Below are 24,107 nucleotides of genomic sequence, written 5' to 3'. Positions count from 1 at the left end.
CAGCTGGATGTGGTGGCTCCTGCCTGTAATCCTAGCACTTTGGGAGGCCAAGGTAGGCCGATCACTTGAGGCCAGGAGTTCAAGACTAGCCTGGCCAACCTGGTGGCCATCTCTACTAAAAATACAAAAAAAAAAAAAAAAAAAAAAAAAAAAAGGTGAGAATTGCTTGAACCCAGGAAGTGGAGATTGCAGTGAGCCAAGATCGTGCCACTGCACTCGAGCCTGGGCGAAGAGTGTAAGACTCTGTCTCAAATAAAATAAAAATGTGTGCTTAAGATTCATGATGAAATTGGCACATATGGTGGTCAGGCTAAGTGCTGAATAGTGCCAGGGATGGCCATTCATATCATGGTCTATGGGAACACCATACTTGGTGGAGCTTGTATGTCTGACAAAAGAGAATTCCTGCTGGTGGCATGGAGCTGCCCCGACCCAGCCACACAATTATATTTCATATATCTTACAACATATTATAAAGTTCCCATCTGGAAACTGTCACAGAGCATAAATCAAAATAGGTTTCTCCAGAACCAACTACTACTATTGAACATGTTCCACAAGTGGTGACTTGAATAGAAAATCCACAACATCTCGTCTCTAGATGGAAATTTCAACAATAAGGTATTTTAGATGATTTATGTGACATTGTCTGCAAGCCAGTTTCACAGCCTAAGTGAATGTGTTCTGTAAACTATAAGGATTACACAAGGTTAAGATATAAGGGACCGGTTCAATGTCTAGTAATTTGTTATAATATTTTCAGTTTGTTTGCTCTAAAATTTTATTTTTATATTTTTCCGATACAGAGTCTTACTCTGTCACCAAGGCTGGAGTGCAGTGGCACGATCTCGGCTCACGGCAACCTCTGCTTCTCGAGTGGCTGGGATTAGTGCGTGCCACCATGCCTGACAATTTTTGCATTTTTAGTATAGAAGGGGTTTCACTATGTTGGCCAACCTGGTCTTGAACTCCTGGCCTCAAGTGATCCACTTGCCTCAGCCTCCCAAAGTGCTGGGATTACAGGCGTGAGCCACTACAACTGGCCTAAAATTTTATTTAAAATAAAGTACTTCTAATAAAATCTCTGACCCAGAACTAAACCTCTCAGGATATAAGCAATTACATAAAGATAACATTGATCTAAGTTAATTTGAGGTCACTGTTGATTACCATGAGGTGAAAGTGCCTTATTTCATGCTACCCAAGGGATAAAACATGCCTTATGTCTCATAAGTTTGAAACCTGGAGGCGGGGGTTGGAGCAGGGAGAAAATGTTTCTTTTCCATCTCTTCCAAGAAGGGTTGATCTGTCCCCTTAGCACTCAGCACAGTGCCATGCGTTTGACATGTTCTTAGAAGCTCCCAGATGAGGAAGAGAGGATTAGTATATGGGGAGGATCTGGGTCCTCCATGATCCTCTATGAGCCCACAACGATCCTTCGGCTGATGGCTCCTGGCAAGGTGTAGATGAAAAGGACCAGGAAGATGATGAGGATGATCAGAATGAAAGCAATGATGATGTACTTTTTGTAATTCTTCCAGATGAGGTGGTACAGGCACTTAAAGGGGCTCATGAACCAGGAAAAGGAGGTGTCTGGGCGGCTGAGGGGGAAGGAAGAGAAAATCAAAAAGAGGGTCATCCTGTCAACACTCAGAGTGCTTAAGACACCCAGGAAATGTTTCTGACTCCCACTTTCTGAGGACCCATAGGGAGAGGCCTGAAAATGGGAAAAGAGCATGTGGCCTGAAGCAGGAGCAGCCTGATATTTGTATGATGAGGATTCCTGTACCATGGTTAAAGGCTGGTGTGGAGCAGAGAGCAAGAGTCCAGTTAGAATCCAGCCCAAGGCCCCATCACCCTCCATCTGTCCCACCTACCAGCTCAAATCCCACCTTTTCTATGAAGTCTTTCCTGACAGCCTCAGACCCCAGTGATTCCCTTCACTTCAAGTTCCTAACTCTTTCATCGCTTGACTCACCCTCTTTTGAAACTACGGAGTCTTCTACACTCTGACAACTATTTTATGAATGCGTTATTTTTCCCAAATAGATCGAAAGCTCCTGGAAGGCACAGTTTATGTCTTATATTTCTTCTTATATTTAGCTGCTTCTTCAAAAAGCTACACAGGTTGGAAGGCACCGATTGACTGCCTCCTGGCTTCCTGGGTATCTCACAGGACTGCTCTAATCATTAGAGCCCATATCAGACACCAGTGAGGACTGCAAAGGCTCCTTCCCATTTCTGATGTTCCCACTCACAACTCCACTCACTTGGGCTTGGCCAGGGGCTCTGGCTCCTTTCGGGCTTTTCCAACAGGATTTTTCTCAGCTTCTTCTGCTGTAACTAGGTGGAACTCAGCTTCAACCTTGCCCTGCAAAAAGATGCAAAAGCTTTTGTTTCTAGTCACAAAGACCCACGGGGCCAATGGCAACCTTCTAGAAGTGTTACCAAGTTGGAGAATTCCAGAAAGTATTTTGATTATCCTGCTGCTTTATTTTGATAAATATTGTTGCTTTTTTGGTCCTGGGAGAAGCCATTTTTATGATGAATAGCAAAAGCCTAGGAATGATGTTTCAAGATTTGTGGAAGGAAAGCGTCCCATGTGTCCACACAGACACACAAGCCCCGTCACATGTACTACTCTTCTTGTAAACTTGATATTTGAAGAAATATTGTAGTAATTAGAAAGGGGACTAATTGAGTGGCAGACCCTTTTGAATCTGATACAGTCTGTCTTCTCTGTCAATTCTCAAGAGGAAATTGGTGACAGTAACCCCATATTTGCTGAATGGTGTTTCTTTTCTGTCATTCTTCATTCTTTTCGTTGTCCCCACTAGTGATTTTAGGGTTATCCTTTTATTACAGCACTCCCTCCCTCTTCCCCTGTTCTCTCAATAAGAAATGGCCTATTTTATTTGAAAATTGTGAGTAATGTGTTTCTTTAGAACACTGTGCCACAGTTCTCGGCAGGGACGTATGTCTTGATTTATCAAAGGATGAGATAGGACCCCCCACAAAAGTTAGCCATTCTCCTTTGTTCACTAATTCATTCAGCACTTTTGGGGATCCTTTGTATGCCATGCATTGCTCTAGGCACTAGAAACTTAATGATTAAGAAAAGCAGAACTTCTGATCTCCTGGAGCTCCTATTCTTGGTGACAGAGACTCTCATTTCTCCTGCGTCTTTTGGTTTTGTGCATTGAAATTCAAGATGATAGGAGGGAGGCAGAGCTGGTAGGAGTGAAGCATTTTATTACACACGATTGCTGATAAAGCTGCTTCCTCTGAATCACACATGAACTGGGCATTACTTGACTTTACAGACATTATTGATTTCTTTCCCCAATACAAAAGTCTAAGATTCCGATGAGCCAGTGGTCTTGTGTTAACTTACCCATTCACCCTAAAAAGGCCAGGACTTCTTCACAAGTAGGTTTGGTTGCTGGCAGCCATTAAAATATAATCATGGGAGATATAAGAAAGATATAGAATACATATGGGGTAAGGTTGCAGGGCAGGAAAAGAGAAGGAGTGGCATGGCTGCCTGAATTAATAAAGAAGTGCAGTGGACTTTTATTACCAGTGAAATCATGAGTTAAAATCTAGATGGTCTCATTCATCCTTTGGACTGGAACCCTGGCCCAACTCAGAGTAGCATTAAATGTCCTATGATCTACAAATGTTTCATGAAAACATGTATATATGTAGTCTCTCATTCCTGTTGAGAAATCTTAGCCCCATAGGCAATGACTTGCACATATAGGCATTCAGAAAATATTTGAAAACTGTGGGGAAAAAATATAAAGCTTCTATTGATTTTAATTTCTCCTTTACACATTCATCAATAGTAGAGTAATAATATGTATAACTGTAATTGCAATGCTTTACTGATCGCTCACTTTGCCCCAGGTTTGTCTGTTCTATCATTTATCTGTCTATCAATCATAGCAATAAGCAAGGTAGGTCTCCCTTGTGTAGATACAGAAATGAAAACACAGAGATCAAATAACTTTTCCAAGGTCATACAGGCAACAAGCCAACCAACTGGAATTTGAACCCAGGTCTGTATGATACCAAAGCTCATACTCTTTCCTTTATAGCAGGCTGCCTTCCAACTTACTCATCTAATTGCCAGAAAATTGGACTAGAAGGTTTATAAGAGCCTGCCTAACTCTAACATGAGATGACTCCATAATTGTCTTCATGATCACCATCCAATGGCACTTGTCTTCTTGAGTCTCAGTTTTCTGATCTGTCAAATGGCCAGATGCTTTCTAGAGCTATCTGTTTCTAACTTCTAGGACTGATGAAAGGCAGAGTTAAGGACTTGATGGCTGGGAGAGACTCAAGAAATAAGTCCAAAACTCATGGAGAAATGGCGTCCAATATACAAAACAGACTTATTTCCAGAGATCATTCACAGGTAACTTGAGCTCCGCTGAGCAGTATATATGCACTAGGAACTTCATCCACTTCCTCTAATTTGAAGTAGAGTCAGCTTAAGAGGAGCTAACCAATTGCTAGGATCCAGAATGCTTGGAAGAGAGAAGAGAAATCAACAGAGAGTAAGTTAGGGCCACAGTAAGAGGATCGCAGTTGCCCCTTTGTTCTCTACTCTTAATAACAATAAACTCAACTCTGGCACTTTATAACTTGCGTGGTGTTTTATGCATGCATTAGCTCATTTAACCTTTTGGGCAATCTGACAAACTATACGGCATTTTTATTTTTACAACCAAGGAAACCAAGGCTTGGTGATGTTTGCTAACTGATGTTAAAAAACCCGGATTTGCGCCAAGGTCCTTTGATGCCAAACTCCATTCCTTTGCCACTTTATGTGTCTAAATGGCACTTTGCTCTGGAAGACAAAAGTAGGCTATTTACGTAACAATGAATAAACATGCTGTTTCTGAATATTCAGGAGCAACCCCATAATTGCTGTCATTGCTCTGGCATTAGTATATGCTTTTGATCTCTATCTGTGGGCTGGCTTTGGATAGCTTAATATTATAGCATAGCATGGCATAGTGTGGCATAGGACAACACAAATAGTCAAGTGAATAGGACTTGTGAATAGACAGATCCGCATTTGAAACCAGGCTCTACAATTTACTAGCTGTGTGATCTTGGGTAAGTCACCTGCCGTCTTTAAGTCTCACTATACTGAGGCTATTAACAGCATGTACCCTATAAGGTTGCTTTGAAAAATAAATGAAATAACACACATGCAGTGCTTAGCTTAGGGCTTGTTAACTAGAAAGCCTTTAACTATGGTAGTTGTTAACTTCAATACTATTTCATCAACAGAAACATGCAGTTTAACAGAAAACATCTTCTGCCCATAAAGAAAATACCAGAAAAGTCCCACAGGCCCAGATTCCTATAGGAAAAGAAATGCAAAGAAAAAGGAGGCAGAGAATATTAAATTACTTCTGCCCTAGAGATAGGAGTCATTTGTTATCATCATGAAGGGCCTTGTGCCAGCTCCACCACCCTGCTAGAAAGGTCACAATGCATCTATCAGGCATTGGGAAGGCTGCAGGGGAAAGGTGTACTGACAGCTTCGATAAATGCCATGGCTCTGGGTATCGCTCCACACACAGGTTTCCTGTCCTGTTTCAACCATCAGCATCCAGCTCAGCACCAAGGAGAGGTCATAAGCTAATAATATCCTCTAAATGTAATTTAAAATCAGAGTTAGCAAAAATAGACAGTCTGAGAGACTATCTACTAGCCTAATGATATTTGTGGATGGGAGACAATAAGAAAAGATCCTTGAGAAGCCTGGATTTGTCATATCACATATACAATTGATGTGCCAAACTGCACCGTGCCTACAGGAGGGATGCCTTCGGAGGCTGAGAAGTGATTGCATTTGGAATGGACATGCCTTCAGCAATGATTATTGCTTATTAAAACACACCCCTGACTGGAATTACATGAGGCATTCTCATATATTAATGGAGGAAAGTATGCTGGCAAAGTCTTTTAGGAAAAGGAATATATATGTATGTATATATACACACACATTGCATATACACATTATATATGTATACATGTATTTATGTGTATATATAGTTATATCCACATACATGCGTGTACATACATAAGATATATGACCACAAAAATAGTTGTATACACATATACACATGTATACAACTATGTGTGTGTGTATATTATATGTAGTTGTATACACATATATACACGCATACAACTATGTGTGTATTATATGGTCATACATAATCTTATATGCTGAATGTAGGAATTCCATTTCTGGGTAACTATGTTAAGGAAATAATTCAAAACTCAGAAAAAGTGTTATGTACAAAGCACAGTCATTATTCTTTTGAATGTTCAAATTGCCCTATTTGCTCCACTGAGATGTCCCAGACTCATTTTGGATTTTATCTGCCATAGATCTGGAGTCAGCCATTTCCCCAAAGATCCCTGTTTTTTGTTTCTTTGGTTGGTTGGTTTTCAGTAGGAGCTGATGTGTAGAAACCAGGATCTAGGTGCTAGGAGTCGTCTTTGCTACTGGGTGATTTTACTTCTAGATTCTTCAGTGGATAGAGCTTACAATGTATTTGTTAAAAATCCATGAATCCATAGTGATAACAGTAACAACAAAAGCAAGGGAAAATCATTAGAGATGACTCTTATACCAACTCCGAATTCTAAAATTTGGTTATTAAGCGATATAATTATGTATTTATCCTGTCTTTTTTGGGAGTAGGGGAGGAGGATGACTGATTTATTTCCAATTGATGAGGGAAAGCTCTTTTTAACAGATAAATGCCAACCAATAAATACATTTTTTCAAATGATACCAGATAGGTAAATAGATCGATAGATAGCTCAGACAGACAGATATAAGGAAGGGTTAGAAAAATTATTTTATAAAACCAATGAAATAATTAAGATCGCCAGTAGTTATTAAAGCCTTTGGGTAGAGCAGAACAGGAATTCCTCACAGCACCACATTACCCATCAGTTGTCTGCTAACTGCAAAGGGGAAAATGTGCCTTTACAGTGAAGAGATCTTGTATTTACCAACATAGTCAAGTGAGCACAGCATCACTAATATGAGACCATCTGATAGCATGTGCCTCCTGGCATGAACCGCTATGGAGTAAACAGCATCACCTATTAAACAACTTGATAAATGCTGTCATATCTAACTTACACTTCACGGGAAATACAGAGGATAGAGAATAAGATAAGTAATATGATGAGAAAACAACCAGATAAAGCAAGCCTAGTCTCATTAAATAGTCAGCATGAGGGGAAAATGTCAGAAGATTGTTTTAAAATAGACCAAAGAGATATAATAACAAAAAGCAATACATAAACCATGATTGTCTTGTTTTGAAAATGAAACAGCTATATAAGACATTTTGGGGGCAATAGGGTATTCTTTTTCTAGATGGAGACATGCATATGGTGTGGATATCAGATTACATTAGGGAATCATTATTTACTTACATGTGGTGACAGCACTGTGGTTATGTAGGAGAGAGTCTATATTCCTGAGATGCATGCTGAAGTATTTAGGGGTAGAGTGTCAGAATGTCTGCAGCTTAAATTGTTCAGTCAAAAAATAGGCATATATACATGCACACAAATACTCAAATATACTTCATATATCGATGGAGTATACGCAAATATATTGACAAAATAAATATGGCAAAATATTAGCAAGTGTTGACTCTTGGTGGTGGATCTATGGCTGATCATTGTTCCATTTCAACTTTTCTGTGTGCTCACATTTTTTAAATGAATAAATGTTGAGGACAAACACAATGATTAAACTGGCATTTTTATTTTGAGAATATAGAGTTAATAATATTGCTAGTATAATGCAGAGGAATGCTCATAAGAAAACTGAGTGGAACAAAATGAAGAAGGCACTATTTTAAGTATGGAATGATTATGCATAGAGAAAATATTAGGAATAACCAAACCATTAGCAAGAGTTTTCTTTAGATGGTATACATATACGTGCTATTTTTTCTACCTTTTGTGCTTTTCAGATTTCCTATACATGCACATTATACACCCTATCTTAAAAAGAACCTTTATATAAAAATATCTCCCCCCTCTGCTCCTATCTGATCTTGCTAAATATTATTTAAATGATCGATCTACCACCCTCCCCAGCTAAGTTGTGAACTTCAGGATGCTAGGAATTTATCTCATTCACTGTTGAATCTTTAGAACATAACATAAAAGTATGTAGCCATAATAGATGCTGACAGCTGTTTTTCACACCAAACTGGAAGCACAGAAATCTCCCTTTGAGTTTTAGTTGTTGATGTACCGGGGATGCGATTTACCCTGGCTGGCTGTCGATTTGTGGGATTAACTTGTAAAAGACATTTTTTGATCTTTGTCTATTAAAAGAGTGATTTCTTTAAAGGTTGCTTTGAGTAGGATGACTTGGGATAAGGCATATAAAATGCATAGTGCAATGTGCTTCACGAAGAACATGGTCGTAGATATTCCCTTTCTTTCTCCCAAGGGTCCCCATTCCTCAGCAATGCCGTGGAGCTGTTTTTCACTTACTATGAGGACTGCCACATTCCACATTCCACACTAGAAGCTGTGTGGTCTAAATGTCTAAATGATGCTGCTGGGGGGCACTGATAAGCAGCTTTAAAAATAAATCTGGCAGGTGTCCATGGCCATAAACAAACCCTCTCTTGCTTGCCAGGAACTAAAACCAGACAGCAATGTTCGGATACTGGCTTCAAAGAACAGGAGGAGAGAGGGCACACAGAGTTGGAATTAGAGAATGTCTAGGATGGGCATGCATGTTGGAGGCACCCAGTCTAACTTAGTGATTTTACACACATGGAAACAGAAGTGCCCCCAGGAATGGCAGGAGTTTTCCATTACACCATTTACTCTGGACCACCTAACTTGCTACTCCATTAGGAGAAAGTTATTTTCTTAATATGGTTATTGATTACTTAAGGGGGAAAGAGTGTCAGAGGCATTTGAACCAAAGCAACTCCATCTTGAATAGGAGCTGGGTACGACGGAGCTGAGACCTACGAGGCTGCACTCCTGACGGTGAAGGCATATTCTAAGTCACAGGATGAGACTGAAGGTCAGCACAAGATACAGGTCATAAAGACCTTGCTGATAAAACAGGTTGCAGTAAAGAAGCTGACTACAACCCACCAAAACCAACGATCAGAGGACAAGAGTGACCTCTGGTCATCATCACTGCTACACTCCCACCAGCGAGCACCATGATAGCTTACAAATGCCATGGTAATGTCAGGAAGTTACCCTCTATGGTCTAAAAAGGGAAGGCATGAATCCACCCCTGTTTAGCATATCATCAAGAAATAACCGTAAAAATGGGCAACTAGCAGTCCTCAGGGCTGCTCTGTCTATGGAGTTGCCATTCTTTTATTCCTTTACTTTCTTAATAAACTTGCTTTCTCTGTACAGACTTGCCCTGAATTCCTTCTTGCCCAAGATCCAGGAGCCCTCTCTTGGGGTCTGGACTGGGACCCTTTTCCTGTAACAAGAAGACAGGGGTAGCTGGAATACATCCCTTCTGCAGGCCAAAGCAGGGCTTTCAGGACCAGGTTCCATGCTGCTCCTAGCCTTGGCCAGGCTCTGACCATGGGCCACTGGTATGCATGAAAATGAAGTCAATTCTTATTTTCCCTTTAGGAGGTGTAAGGGCAAATAAAAATAAAAAACGAGAGGCGTAGTTTTCCCTGTTGAAAATCGGAAGAGATTTCCTTCCCCCTTTTCTCTTAAAGCATACGTTAGAGAAATTGTAAGTACTTTCTCTTTGAAATGTATATAAATTGTTTTGAAAGCTGATAGGCCTTTTGTCTTTGACACCCAGGAACGTCTTTTTCAAGGATCTGAGAACCATCTCCTTGAAATGTAAACATCAAGAGAACGGCACCCTACACCCCAGTTTCTCTGGGAGGGTAGGAGGCTAACTTTGGTGAGCACTTTGCCCCAAGTTGCAAAACTACCTCCTGTCATAAAGATTTGAGAAGATTGATTAAATGACACTGCTGGGGGGGCATTGATAACAGATTTAAAAATAAATATTTTTAAAAAATCTCTGGCAGGTGGCATAAAGATTTGAGAAGTTTGTTTTTCCTTTGGGTAAAACTAATCAAGTAACATAAATGGTCACCTCAATGACCATATGAATCTAGAACAATGTGTGACAAATGGGGCTGTGAAGTCCTCTTATTTGAGAACTAGTTATCATTTCTCCCGAAAATATGTATGTAATGGGTGATTGCTGCTCAGCTATATAAAAGGATGAAATTTCTGTCACTGCAATCTCTCAACAGGTTGCTTTTAATGACTACTCAATGATAAAACTTTATTAGCTTTTGAGTTGGGAGACTTTGTTTTAAATTGTATTTCCCCCAAAAATATCACTTCAGACTTCACCTCTATGGTGAAGATTGCTGGTGACTCAGGACAGGTTGGATGTCCCTTCTGTTTCTATGACCCTCTGCCAGAAAAGGAAGTATGGCACAGTGGTTAGGACTCAAGAGTGTAGGAGTGAACTGCTTGTGTTTGAATCTTATCCTCCCTGAGTAGCTGCGTGACATGAGGCAAGTTACTTAAGCTCTTTGTGCCTTAGCTTCCTTATCTATAAAACTGGGATTGATTATATATGTTTTAGCAGATAAATGAATTAATATACATTCAGTGTTTCGTGCTGTGGAAATCAACAAAGATCACCAAGATAAGAACAAACAGAGGCTATTTATTTAGCGCTACCATCACTTAGGCTTGTCAGACTCAAAAATAGGGAGAGAGGAAGATTTATCACAGGAAAAGGGAAGTCATCGGATATGTTCTGACTGAAAGGTGCTCGTGTGGGGAAACCAGAAGCAGGCTAAGTAGGGGGCTGCCCTATGTGATTAGTTAGGGGAACATATTTGGAAGGAGGGGCACCAGTTAGGGAAGCTTGCAGTCATTGCCCAAGCTCTGACGGTTTGGGGCTTGTTGCTACAGAGGCTGTAGCTTTATTGTCACCTGTGGTCTGACCACTGCTGTTTGTATGTTCAGTCTTTCAGAACAGGTTCTGGTAGTCAGTTCCTATTGGTAACACTTGTTACTACGACAGACAAGAGAAGCACCCGGCAACTCTTTTGTCTTTTCCTCAAGACGGCAGCTCCTTGGCGGCAAGAGCTGCATCCTATTCATCTCTGCATTCAGGATATCCTACCAAAGCCCTGCCCAGAGGAGGCTCTCTGTAATTGTTGAAAAATGAACTACTGAAGGAGCAACATGATCATCTAGACTCAGGGGAAAACTACGTTGATAGAAATGAAGAGCATTTAATTAGAAGCCCCTATCCTTACTATAGAAGGTGATACAGGAGTTAAGAAGAAATCACTTAGGCAGGTAGTAAGGGTATGGGAGTCCTCGGTAAGGCCTTTCTCTTTAACAAAGAGCAGCCTGTAAAATCGAACTGCAGGCAGAGACAAGCGAGCTGGGAGCTTGCACGGTGAATGCTGGCAGGAACTAGGGACTAGACATGTTCAAGATGGCGTCTTATCTTCCCTTCTGTCAGCCACGTGTATAGTAAAGAACAGAAAAGATGGTGCGGATCAACTGGAAAGCCTATTTGCATAATAAGATTAGGGTGGGGCAACCAGCTTTTCCTGGGCCCTGTGTAAACGTCATCCCTGATTGAACCAATGGGTGAGCCCTATGTAAATCAGACACCACCTTCTCCAGCCTGCCTATAAAATCTGCTGCAGTCCGCCACCTCCCCACCTTTTTGGACGTCTGTCTCTCTCTCTCTCTCTCTCTCAAGGAGCTCCTCTCCTTTCAACTTTCCACTCCTTAACCCATCTACACGTGTCCATATCCTGAATTTTTTCTCAGCATGAGACAACAAACCCCCAGACAACGAAGCCATTTCAAATCTTTAAAACAATCTCCTGTGAAAATTCATTATCATGGCCAATTCATCAGGAGAATCATTTATAAAGTAGTTAAGAGTATGTTACTAGAGGTTCTATTCCTTCCCCCTCCGCCCCCCTTTCTTTTTCTTTTCTTTCCTTTTTTTCTATAGAGACAGGGACTCCCTATGTTGCCCAGGCTGGAATGCAAAGGCGTGATCATAGCTCACTGCAACCTTGAACTCCTGGGTTCAAGGGTTCCTATTTCCTCAGCCTCCTGAGTAGCTGGGACTATAGGTAGGTACCACCATTCCTGGCAAATTTTAAAAATTTTTTGTAGAGATGGGGTGTCCCTGATACCCAGGCTGGTCTCAAACTCTCAGGCTCAAGATGTCCTCCTACTCCAAAGTGCTGGGATTACAAGTATGAGCTACCACACCCAGCCCCTTGTTTTTTCTTACATTTACCAAAAGTGTAACCCCTAAGGATTAGATGTTAACATTGACTAAGATATTTAGGTATTTTGAGTTTGAGGCATTTCCCTCATCTTGGGGCCCAGAAGGAGGTGGGAGCAGGGACTGGTCAAAACAGTTTACTGCTGAGTAAATTTTCGCTCAAGTGAAAATCTGATATTTATTGAATTCTTAGTATGTTCCAGGCACACAGATTCTATCTCATTTCAGGGTTATGACAGCTCATGAGGTACACACTTTAATTTTCTCAATCTTTACAGCTAAGAAAGCTGAGGTTCATGGTAAAGTTCAGACAGCTGGTAAATAATGGAGCCAGGCTTTGGACCCAAGATGGTTTTTCTTATTTCTTAAAGGATGGAATCCAGAAGTCAGTGTTTGTTATTATTATTACAGACAAGGTCTCACTCTGTTGCTTCAGCTCCTGGGCTCCAGGGATCCTCCTGCCTCAGCATCCCAAGTAGCTGAGACTACAAGTGTGTGCCACTGTGCTTGGTCCCAGTTAGCCTTGAATGCATTGCTTATCTGCTGACCTGGCACCGTTCTAGGGTGGAATCCACCCCTCTCATTATTACTGATCGCAATCCCTAGGACAATCCAGAAAGCTTTTGAAACTTTTAACACAGACATGCATTTTTTGATGCACATAAGTCCTCTGTGAGATCTTAAATTATAAAATGTGCATGTCCTCATAAAAGAGGCTTCTCTTTTATGATAGGACTGTAAGAGGTGATCTGGCCCCAGAGGCACTGTTAGGTTTTCCCTCATGAGACAAAGAGGAATCTTCAAATAGAGGGATCTTCAAATGGACCCTCCGAAGCACAAAAGCAGAAAAACTCTGCATTGAGTCAATCAAACCAGACAGTAAATTTCCCACATAAATGTCTCACTTAAGTGAGAACATTACAGTCATTACAAAACTATTCAACAAATGAATTTAAATCACTATAATAACCTGACATACCTAGGCTCTGGCAAGGCAAGGATAGCATGGACAGAAGGTGAAAAATCATGGAAATTGCCACTACTCTGGTACCTAGCAGGTGGGGCTCAGATCATAAGCTCAAATGCTTCTACAGATCTTAATACAGTCTAGGAGAACAGACTGCCACAGCCCAAAGGTTCACCCATTCGCCACTGTGTAATATTCAATCCAAATCTTTTGATCCCCTTGCCATTAAAATCTACCTGTCTTCTGTCATTTCTTTATTCCTCTCTGGCTTCTAAACCGACACTCAGATAATCATATAAATCAATGTGTACTATGTGTTCATTTTCAAAGAACATTTACTGAGCACTTCTTATGTGCTCAGTACACTAAGTAAACAGAAGAAAACCTTATCTCTTTATAGTAGGGTCAATTAATTATTCTTGAATTAATTGATTCATACAATAAATATTTGAGTATTATATGCTACGTACATTAGACACTGAAAAATTAAGAAAGGGAATGGAAAGCAAAAACATACTTTTTGGACTCAAATTGCTGACAGTAGAAAAACCATGAAGTCCATGGACAAGTTCAAATAGTGTGTCAAGAGATACATGTAGGGAAGTAGAAGGCAAGCCCACCCAGGCTAAGGATACCCAGGAAGGCATCTCAGAGGGACAACTGCTAAAAAGAATCTCCAAATATTTAAGGACTAGGAGTTTTCTCAGAGAAAGGGCCTAAGGCAATCCAGGCAGAAGAACCAGTCCACAGACCAGACAAGCAAGAGTCCGGGAAGGGTTTGAGATAGTTGAGAGGGGAGCAGTGAGAGATGAAACTGGCGGGGGTTCTAGAGAGTCTACACTAACCTGCTTCTCATTCACTGGACAATCCACGTTCATCTACTTCTGTCTTCACCATTCCACTAACATTGCTTTTAAAAAACTGAGATATAATTCACATATCATAACGTTCACTCTGGTTTTGTTTTTTGGTTTTTTGGGATGGAGTCTCGCTCTGTTGCCCAGGCTGGAGTGCAGTGGTGCGATCTCGGCTCACTGAAAGCTCTGCTTCCCAGGTTCACACCATTCTCCTGCCTCAGCCTCCTGAGTAGCGCCTGCCACCATGCCCGGCTAATTTTTTGTATTTTTAGTAGAGACGGGGTTTCACCAAGTTCACTCTTTTAAATTATACAACAATTACATAGATTTTAATATGTTCACAAAATTGTACTGCCATCACCACTGATTTCAGAACTGTTTTTTAATCACCCTAAAAAGAAACTCCATACCAGTTGCTCCCCATTCCCCTTCTACCCCACCCCAGCCCCTGGCAACTGCTCATCTATTTTCTGTGGATTTGCCTATTCTGAACATTTCACATAAATGAAATCAGGCCAGTATGTAGTCTTTCAAGACAGGCTTCTTTCACTTAGTATAACATTTGCAAGGTTCATCCATGTTGGTGCACGTATTAGTACTTCATTCCTTTTCATGACTGAATAATATTCCATTGTATAGATATACATTTTAAAAATTGACTCATCAGCTGATGGACATTTGAGTGTTTCTGCTTTGAGGCTATTATGAATAATGCTATAGACATTCACAATGCTGCTTTTTTAAAGGTCACCGGGAACCTCCATGCCATTAAGTCCAATGGGCACATCTTTGTGGCTTCTTATTTAAACTCTCAGGAGCATTTGACACAGCAACCAAGTGCCCTTCTCCAAAGAGCCTCCTCTCTGAGTTCCTATTTCAGCACATTTTAACTCTTTCCTACATCTCTGCCTAGTCCTCTCTAAGTTTGACCCTTTTCTGACCACTGTCCACACAGCATTAAGGGGATGTGTTTCCTAGGTGAGGCAGATCCCCTCCCTGCTGGAAACCATGCAGTAGCTTTCCTTTGAGAATGAAGTCCAAGCTTTCCACTATAGCCTCGAGGCCTGTGTGATCAGGCTCTGGTGTCCTCTCCATTTCACCAGCACTGCCCTCATGCATCACACACCAGTTATAGGAGGTTTTTGTTCATTGGGATTTTAGTTTGTCCAAAGCACTGAACTCATTCCCACCTCAGGTCGTTCACCTGTGGAGTTTGCTCTGTGGGAAATGCTCTTTCTCCCATGGCTCACTACATTTCATTCATCAAGTTTCAACTTAGTTTCACAGGCACAGAAAGGCCTTCCCCTGCCACCATAGTGAATGGAAATCCCTGCATTGGATAAGCTTTGATCCGGTGCTTTGTCTCCTGCCCAGCTCTTGTTCTGAGTCATTCTTTCTTGGAGTATGTGTGAGTAGCTATCTGTGGTCTGCATGTCTGAACTTGACTTTAGACTGTAAGCTCTGTGATGACAGAGACCTTGTCTGTATTACTCATGTCTTATTCTCAGGGCCTATCATTTGATAGAAGCTCAGTAAATATTTGTTGGATGAAATGAAAAAATAAGTAAATGACATGGAAAATGAAGAGCAGTTAGGATTAAATGAAATAACAGGAGCTGTATACATTTCTCAAAATCTAAAGGAATATAAAATATAATAGATGACTGCTATTATATGATCATGCATCTAAATTTACTGTTTATTAATGTAGAGAAATTAGAATGATGTCAAAGGATAAGAGTTTGGGGATTGCCAGGCCCAGAAGTCCATTTTCCAACCTTGTATTGTGTTCAGGAATTTTGATCAGAGGGTTGTTAGCCTTCTACCGGGAGCCCCTTCATGCCTCCATACTGTACTCATCATGGTTCTTTCACTTGGAGTAGACATCTGCTCTTTTTCATCTATAAAATGCCTTTTCATTGTCCTTTGTCCTGTTTGAACCCTCAACTCCATCAGGACAATTGCATCCCTCCCACCTCTCCATTCCTTTTCTGCATTTCACACCTTGGTTATTCCACTCATGATTGGATGTTGACCTGTTTGTCCCTCTCACTGGACTCTGAGCTGGCTGAGAGCAGAGGCCATGACTCATTCATTTCTGGTTTCATTCATGCATCCTCCAAATATTGATTGCCCAGAACCAAGCCCAGAGGCTGGCATGTAGTAACCCCTCATTAAGTACTTGAGGGTGAATGAAACTGGTTGGGCCTCTCCAGAAACCTCACTAATCAAGGGGATCCAATTAAGAATGTATAGAAGAGACAAACTCTCAGAAAATAAAATAAAACTAGACACCATGAGGTCAGACCAGCAGCTGCCATTTACCCAGTGAGGTACAAGGGGGAATCCCTGCCTCACACCCACGAGATCCTCAGAGCAGAGTCAGAAAGAGAAATAGGTCTCTATCCAGACGTGCTACCAGAAAAATCCTGTCCTAGGTGTGCTTTTGCTACAAGGCACTAGAAGCAGGGGGCAGAATGCACTCATCCCAAGGGGAAGCTAGCAGAAAAAAAGACCCTACTATCAGTCTCAGTACCTTTTTCCAACCTCACTAAGTCATCCCTCCTGCCTTACAGAGGATCAGTAAGGGAGTTGAAAGAATAGGAAGAAGAAACTGTCTTCCCAATATTTGTGGAAGGTCAAAGATTCCTCCAAACACATGCCACACAGTCTGACATGCATTTGCAGGAAGTGGGCAATTCAGGAAAAGGAATACATGGCATCTCCTGCCGTCACCTTCTTTGAAAAAGATAGATCACTTTTTAAATCATGTCTTACATTTGAGGATGAAGGCATAAGATAATTGCATTGAAATTGTGTATTACTCAGGACTTCATGCATAATCTTAAGAAATGTTGAAAAAAATTAATGCCAGGGGCATAAGTTCAGGCCAAAAGGATAGAAAATCACCTCGACATAGATCGCTAAGTCTTCATGCATTTATAAAGCTTTAAAAATTCTTGCTTCTTAGCAGAACCTCTGCATGAAGGGTTCATGTCATTTCAAGGCATTTTACTTGAAGTTCACAAAATGACTCATTGAAACAGCATGATGCCCCCAACATCCCCCATCTCCTCCACCTCCTATAGCTGTCACTTACTGTGAGTTCTTTGCTCTTAGAAAAAGGCCACCAGCCACGCACACGTTTTTGCTGGAATATAGAGATCTTGGTATCCTCACTTGCATTTTCAAACTTGGCGAGATCACAGGCTTTGGCAGACTTAGCTGCCCGAGGGAAACTGTTGAGGTTCATTTCCAGGGTGCCTGTGTAGAGATGACCCTTATAGTTAGGGAAGCATTTTCTAAAAGTAACAGAAGAGCTTCTCAATCACCATCCTCATTCATTCATTCACCCTTCACTTCCTAGTCATTCAATCAGTACCACATTGGATCACAACTATGTGCTAGGTATTGGGAGTACAAATAGGATTGAGACACAACAAGGGAAGAGCTTGTTTTAACTCTTAAGTTAACAATACTTAACTTGCAAGCCTCAGTTGCAGGTAGCATCACTGCTGAGCACCTCCTCTGCTCCCTGAGCCTGGATTATTGGCTTTAACCTTCCCCTGCTTTAGCACTGACAACCCCATGAGATCCTCCTCACCCCACTTCACCTCCCTCTTGGTGTGCACTAAACTCTTCCAGGTCAGAGACTAGTCTTATTGTCTTTGTATCTACTCTGCAGGACAGGAAGTGAACCTTAGTGGGTTCCCAACACTGTTTTTCCAATGAGTGAACACAAGGCAGAGTAAGAGATTGCCATGAGTTCTATATCTCTTTAACAATTTTTCCCTATTATAAATTAACATTTGTTAAATATGGAAACTTCAGAGTATATATACATGGGCAAAAACATGAGAATGGAAAATTTTTTCATAATTTCATCCCTAAAAAGTTGACCACTGCTCTGTGTATTGGTGCTTAGCCCTCTCTCTATGACTATCCCTTTCTCCTATACATATAAATGTAGTTTACAGAAATGAGATTTTTCTTTTTTCACTTAATGCATCCTGGATAACTGTCCAATTCATTAGATATTCCCATATTTTTTATGTTTGCAGGACTGTCACTTCAGTGTGTAAGCCAAAAATAAAATTTTAAGCCCCCCAACCATCTGAATGGACTCTTTCTCTCCGCCAAAGGCATTCTAAAATTAACCTGAAAAGCTAGTTCTAGGCCATTGATGGGAAGGGGGAGTCAGACATGCCTCATTACTGTTAACATCAACAAAGACCTTAAGACTCATAGAATAGACTCTTCAAGTCTGATAATCTATCTTCTCTAAAGCCTACTACCTTGAGGCTTCATATGCATGAAAAAACCTTGGTCTTCACAACTCCTTATCATAACCCAGACATTCCTTTCTCTTGATTCCAGGTTTTTAGACAATAACCAATTTTCAATTGGAAAACCTTTGAATCTGCCTACGAACTGGAAGCCCCCACTTCCACTTGTCCCACCTTTCCAGACCAAGCCAACATACATCTTATATGTATTGATGTCTTATATCACCCTAAAATGTATAAAACCAAGGTGAGGTCTGACCACTTTGGACACATGTCATCAAGACCTCCTGAGGCTATATCACAGGCCTGTCCTTATTCTTGGCAAAATAAACTTCTAAATTGATTGAGACTTGTCTCAGGTACGTTTTGGCTTACAAGTGCTTACTATGTGTGAGGCACTACGGCATGTTCTTTGTGTTACCACATTTACAGCTCTGCCCCTCTCTGAAATATGTAATATTACTACCCTCATTTTACAACGGAGGCACAGAGCAGACCAGTAATTAGCTCAAAGTTTAATGAATTTTTAGTGATAGAGCAAAGATCAACTTAAGTCTTTTGGAATATGTAGTGGTCCATCATGTGGATGCACCATCACTTATTCAACTAATCCCTATTAATGGTTATTTGGGATGTTTCCAAGTTTTTGCTATCATAGATAGTGCTGAAATTATTAGCTTTGTAACTAAATCAGACCAAGCTCTCCAAAAGCTGAGACTAATATGTGCTTGATGAAGCCACTGGCTTACCCAGGAAGTCATCTGAGGACAGCCTTTCAAAATCCCAAACCTGCAGCACCAACACAGCAGGAGTCTTACACTCCATCTTCTCTAGAGAGAAGATGTTCTCCCTCTTGGTAATGACCATTTGCTTCTCAGCTGGGAGATACTGAAATGGAAACAGGAAGCGCCAGTTGAAGTTGCCCTCTCCAGTCAGGGAGTTGTAATGCACGTCTGTCTCCTGCTTGTCATCCTCCAAACCCTTTAACCACCTGAGAAAAGATTTCAAAGAATTCAAATACTCAGAGTATGTTCTCCAGGCATCAGGATAATCATAAGTGATTTAGCTCATTTCAGTGTGGTCACAGATCATAGTTTAAAAATCATTTTGATTAGATTCATTTGGAAGTTTCCGTTTTAACTTGAATGGGGTCAGAGGGTCTGTCATAACAGAAAAATGGCTCATTCCAAGGCAGGCTGGGGAAGGGTCTTCAATTGCTTGTATAGATCTGAAGCCCCATGCAATCAAGATGAGAAATTCAGGAAATATGAAGTGAAAGTGTAATCTGAATCTCTGTCACCCTGAGAGCCCTCTTTGTAAGGGATGTCACCTCTATACTTGAGTATTAGAACAAGATTACCCACGACACTGAGGACTCTGAAATTGGGCTGCTATAGACCTGTGCCGTCAGGCATGCACTGGGCTGGTATAGACTTGTGTTGTCAGACCTGTGCCATCAGACTATAATTGGTCCCCTCCTCCCTGGTTCTAGGCCTAGAAAGCCCAACAGGCCTGGATTGGTGTGGCATGGAGGGTGGGAGGGCTGCCTGCACCCATCTGGATTCCAACTCTGACCGCACCACTTACTGTGCAGCCATAGATAAGTTATCTAACCTCCCTGTGTTTTTGTTTCATCTGTACACTGGAAGCAATTATAGCACTTAGTTTATAGGGTTGTTCTGAAAAATCACATGAGATGATGCCTAAATGTGCCTTGGACATTCCAAATTATCTATCATATTCTTTCTTCTTAGTATTATCTGATCTTCCTCCTCCATCCCCAGCATAATATAAGTTACAGTTAGTACATTTATCCCTACTACTTTGTCCATGGTGAATTAATTGAGAAAATAAGTACTTTTTATTCAAATTAGTTGATAATTTCAAACTATGTGCTTTCTGAAAGCAGACATCCTTCCCAGGGCAGGGAAGAAGGGAGTGAAGGCCTTTCTCTTCATGGAGGAGTGTCACCACTCATGTATGGGCCCAATTATTTAGCTAAAGATGGTGTTCACTCAACCAATACATTTGTGGTGTCTGTTCTGAGGCAATGAGAGAGCTTGACACCAGAGGAGTGTTAGGGAGCACACAGAGATGGTCCTTGCTTCATGGAGCTATAGTCATAGGGGAAAGGGGAGAGAGGGATATGAGTGAGTGGCAGAAGTCACTAGAGAGAGATGTGCAAAGGCTCCGTGGAAGAAGAAGGAAGGATGCAGCCTTAGAAGGTCTTTCTTCTTAGTTCTTCTTGCAGAGAGCAAGGGGGAGTGTGCTATGAAATGAGGCTGAAGGGAGAGGCAGGGGCTAGCTATATGGGATATTCTAGGATGCATTAAGGATTTGAATCTCTGTTCAGAGAAAATGAGATGTCATTGAAGGGTTTTAAGTACAAGACTGACATGATCAGATTGTGTTTTGAAAAGATAGCTCATGTTTAAACATAGAGAACAAATTATTGGAGGGCAAGAATGAATATGGAGAGGCCAATTTGATGGTAGCATTGGTATTGCTGTGGTCCCACCTAGCAAGAGATGGTGGAGGAAAAGACAATGGTGGGATGAGGCTAAGATGGAGAGGATGAACAGTGCTTATGGCCACTTGGGAGGTGAAGTGGACAGGCTCTGACAGCACATTAGAAATGGGGAAGTCAGTGAGGAAAGGGTCTGTAGATTTGGGGTTCTCAACCTAATGGATGATGGTGCCAGTCACTAAGATAAGGAACCAGAGAGAAGAAAGTGTGAGATCATTTTGGTTTTAGACTTGTTCAGTTTGAGGTGCTGCTTTTGAGGAATCTACGTAGACACATTGGGAATAGGAGTTGTCAAGAATGGAAATTAAAAGGTGACAACTAAAGCCATTGGTTATTTGAACCACTTGATTCAAGCGAAGTGTTAGTTGAAAATGGCAGAGAGATAAAAGAGTGGGAGATGAGAAGTTGGCCCAGGACAATGCTACGAGCTATTTAACTGCTAGACGGCAGAAAATGAGCTTTTGAAGGACACAGACAAGAAGTAATCAAGGGGATAAGAGAAAAAACAGACACGTGTTGTTACAGAAGTTAAGGCAAGAAGGTGTTTCGTGAAGAAGAGGTGCTTAGGTGTGACAAATGCTCGTCAGACAAATGCAATAAGATAAGGACTAATTTTTAAAAACACAAGACAATTAGATTTAGCAAAATGGAGAGCACTGTCACTTTAGCGAGACCTGCTTTGGTGGAATATTGGGAAGAAAGCCAGACTGGAGTTGGCTGAGAAGTGAGTGGGAGGGAAGGAGACAGAGAGAGAGTGAATAGACATCTCCTTCAACACATTTTCCAGAAGGCCAGCTTTGGAAGTCTCAACCCGAACTCTCCCAGAATCCTTCCGTATTTCAAGCCATGGTAAAATACCTATTTACAGGATACGTTAAACTGGTGATGAGACAGCAATTTCAGAGGATCTTAAAATCTTATTTTGGGTCATGCTCCTTCTATTCCTCCTGCTTTGTAAAAGTTTAACTCATTCTATATTTTTATTAAGAAAAAAATGGGAATTTTGAACCACTGGATGTGGTATGACTGCAAATCATTGATAACATACATTCTGGAGACAGAATACTTCCGTTTGGGGAAGGCAAAGAGATATTAGCATAAGGCCGAGGTAGGTTTTAGTTAAGGTACAGATTTAAATCACCTTTTTTCTGATGCTGTACCACCTCATCCCCTTCCCTGACTAGTGGTCAAAAGGAAGCAGAGCCAAGATGTAAAAGAGATATAAAATGCTTCTCTGGGTCTTAGGCTGTATTTTTTTTTAATCAATACCACTAGCAAACAGGAAGGTCTAAATTTTAGCTTTCACATTCACTTTACAATCTGCTTGACATATTAATCTTTCATTAACAGCACCACATCACTCTGCTTCCTTCTGTTTATAGATAGATATATGACAAATATTACTGAATAAGTTTAGGTATCCAATGTTTAACTGAAAGATGTATATGTAATAAGTTTTCCTCATAAAATATTTTTATAAGCTAATAATTTTTAGCAAAATGACAAAATAAGACAAATATTAGACAAAGAAAGTGGCCTTATCTAACAAAGCAAGATGGCTCCTTTTGTGGGCTGTGGGTTTAGTATCCTCCATGAGGCACAGATTTGGTTAGGGTTTAAAAAGGTGAGGAAGGAAGGAAAAGGGAGGTTGGGGTTGGTTGATAACCTTACCCTTTCACATAAATATCACTTGATTTTTGGCCTGTGAAGAAATTCTCATCCTCTAAAATGACATCTTCAGTGTTCCAGATGGTCACTCTCAATTCGTATCTGGGATGGGAGAAGGATGCATTAAGTTGATGACTTTGAAAGCTGAGTCAGTTGCTGTCTGTGTGGTTCTAGCATTGCCTTTGGTCTGTAAGTTTCCTAAAGTTTGCCAAGTTCAGAAATATCAACACTCAGGGGCTTGGTTCTGTCAGAACCAAGTATCCAAGCTGGAGACCTTAGAACCATCAAGGACATGTATTCCTCTGAGCAGGTCTTCCTTCTATTAACCAGCATTTTTCAGATAAGGAACTGGAAACTCAGTTTTAAGACAGGGCCCTCCCTTAAGACAGGGGCCACCACTAGCTCCTGCAAAACTGGCCAAGTGGATAGTGAGGTATGATGATCAGGTAACCGGTCAGTCACCAGATAAAATGTCATGATTCTTTTGTCTGCTACCCTGGTGTCTTCCCCTAAAGCTGGGGCTACAGCTGACATACCCTTTGGGTCGCCTTGGAGAGATGTCAACAGGAGGTCCAGGTTGAGGCATATCCTTGGGAAACATGTCTACCCACATTTGCAGGCGGCCCTTGTTAAGAAAAAAATATCTTCTTTAGCTTTGGGAGGGGGCTGAGGGACATGAGTAATTGATAATTCATGGTTGTATAAGATCCTTTTAGTAAAAATAGGTATTAAGTATAGTTTGGTAGTTTTATAGATGTCTATTTAGCATATCTGTTGACTTCTGTATATATACATTTAGGAATTAGAGCATAAATTAAGAGTAGGTGAAGGGTGAGTAAACCTTTGTTGAGTATCAACTTAGGGGGTAGACATAATGCTATCTATACACTTGACACACATTATCTTATGAACTCTTGCAACATCCCCGCCAGGTAGTTGTTATTATTCCTTTTTGACAGAGGAAAAAATATTTTGCCCAGGCTTAATACACAATACATAGCAGAGTCTATATTCAACCCTTGTGTGTTGACCCCAGAGACCTTGCTCTTTCTGTAAATTCCTAAGGATTAAAAAGATGATAATCCCATCTGTCACAAAGATCATGCTTCAATGTAATTTTACATCCATTATCTCTGTTAATGTTCACCCCAGCCAGGATTCTGTTCTATACATAAACTACAGCTCAGAGAAGTCAACAAAGTTTATCTGAAGTTCTGTGGCTAATTAGTGGCAGAACAGAGCCTCCCATCCATTTCCTTGAACTCCATACATCAGATTTTACCCTGGTACAAGAGATTTAAGAGCCCATGTGAGGAGCCCATGTGAGAAGCCCTGTGGATTCCATGCCCAGCTCTGTTGTATACATTCTAAGAACGCTGTCAGCTCAGGCAAGAGGGGAGTAAGGGATGTGGATTGGGATGACGGGGCAAGGGTGGATTTT

General features: G+C 41.0%; 1 protein-coding gene across 1 annotated transcript in view; it reads right to left on the bottom strand.

Moving 5' to 3' along the window:
* Positions 1 to 1,055: 1,055 nt before the first annotated feature.
* Positions 1,056 to 24,107, bottom strand: part of FER1L6 (fer-1 like family member 6) — a 266,543-nt gene continuing 243,491 nt past the window's right edge. Inside the window, exons 36-41 of the mRNA XM_038000171.2 lie at positions 23,203 to 23,291; positions 22,670 to 22,768; positions 19,221 to 19,462; positions 17,286 to 17,449; positions 2,271 to 2,371; positions 1,056 to 1,601 (exon numbers count right to left, since the gene is read on the bottom strand). Of these exons, the coding sequence (XP_037856099.2) occupies positions 1,418 to 1,601; positions 2,271 to 2,371; positions 17,286 to 17,449; positions 19,221 to 19,462; positions 22,670 to 22,768; positions 23,203 to 23,291 (879 nt within the window). The 3' untranslated portion in view covers positions 1,056 to 1,417. The remainder of the gene's footprint in view (positions 1,602 to 2,270; positions 2,372 to 17,285; positions 17,450 to 19,220; positions 19,463 to 22,669; positions 22,769 to 23,202; positions 23,292 to 24,107) is intronic.

This window comes from Chlorocebus sabaeus, chromosome 8 (genome assembly GCF_047675955.1).
Source record: "Chlorocebus sabaeus isolate Y175 chromosome 8, mChlSab1.0.hap1, whole genome shotgun sequence".
NCBI classification, from domain to species: Eukaryota; Metazoa; Chordata; class Mammalia; order Primates; family Cercopithecidae; genus Chlorocebus; species Chlorocebus sabaeus.
The sequence above is the reverse complement of the archived record's forward strand: the minus strand, read 5'-3'. Positions and strand labels throughout refer to the sequence as shown.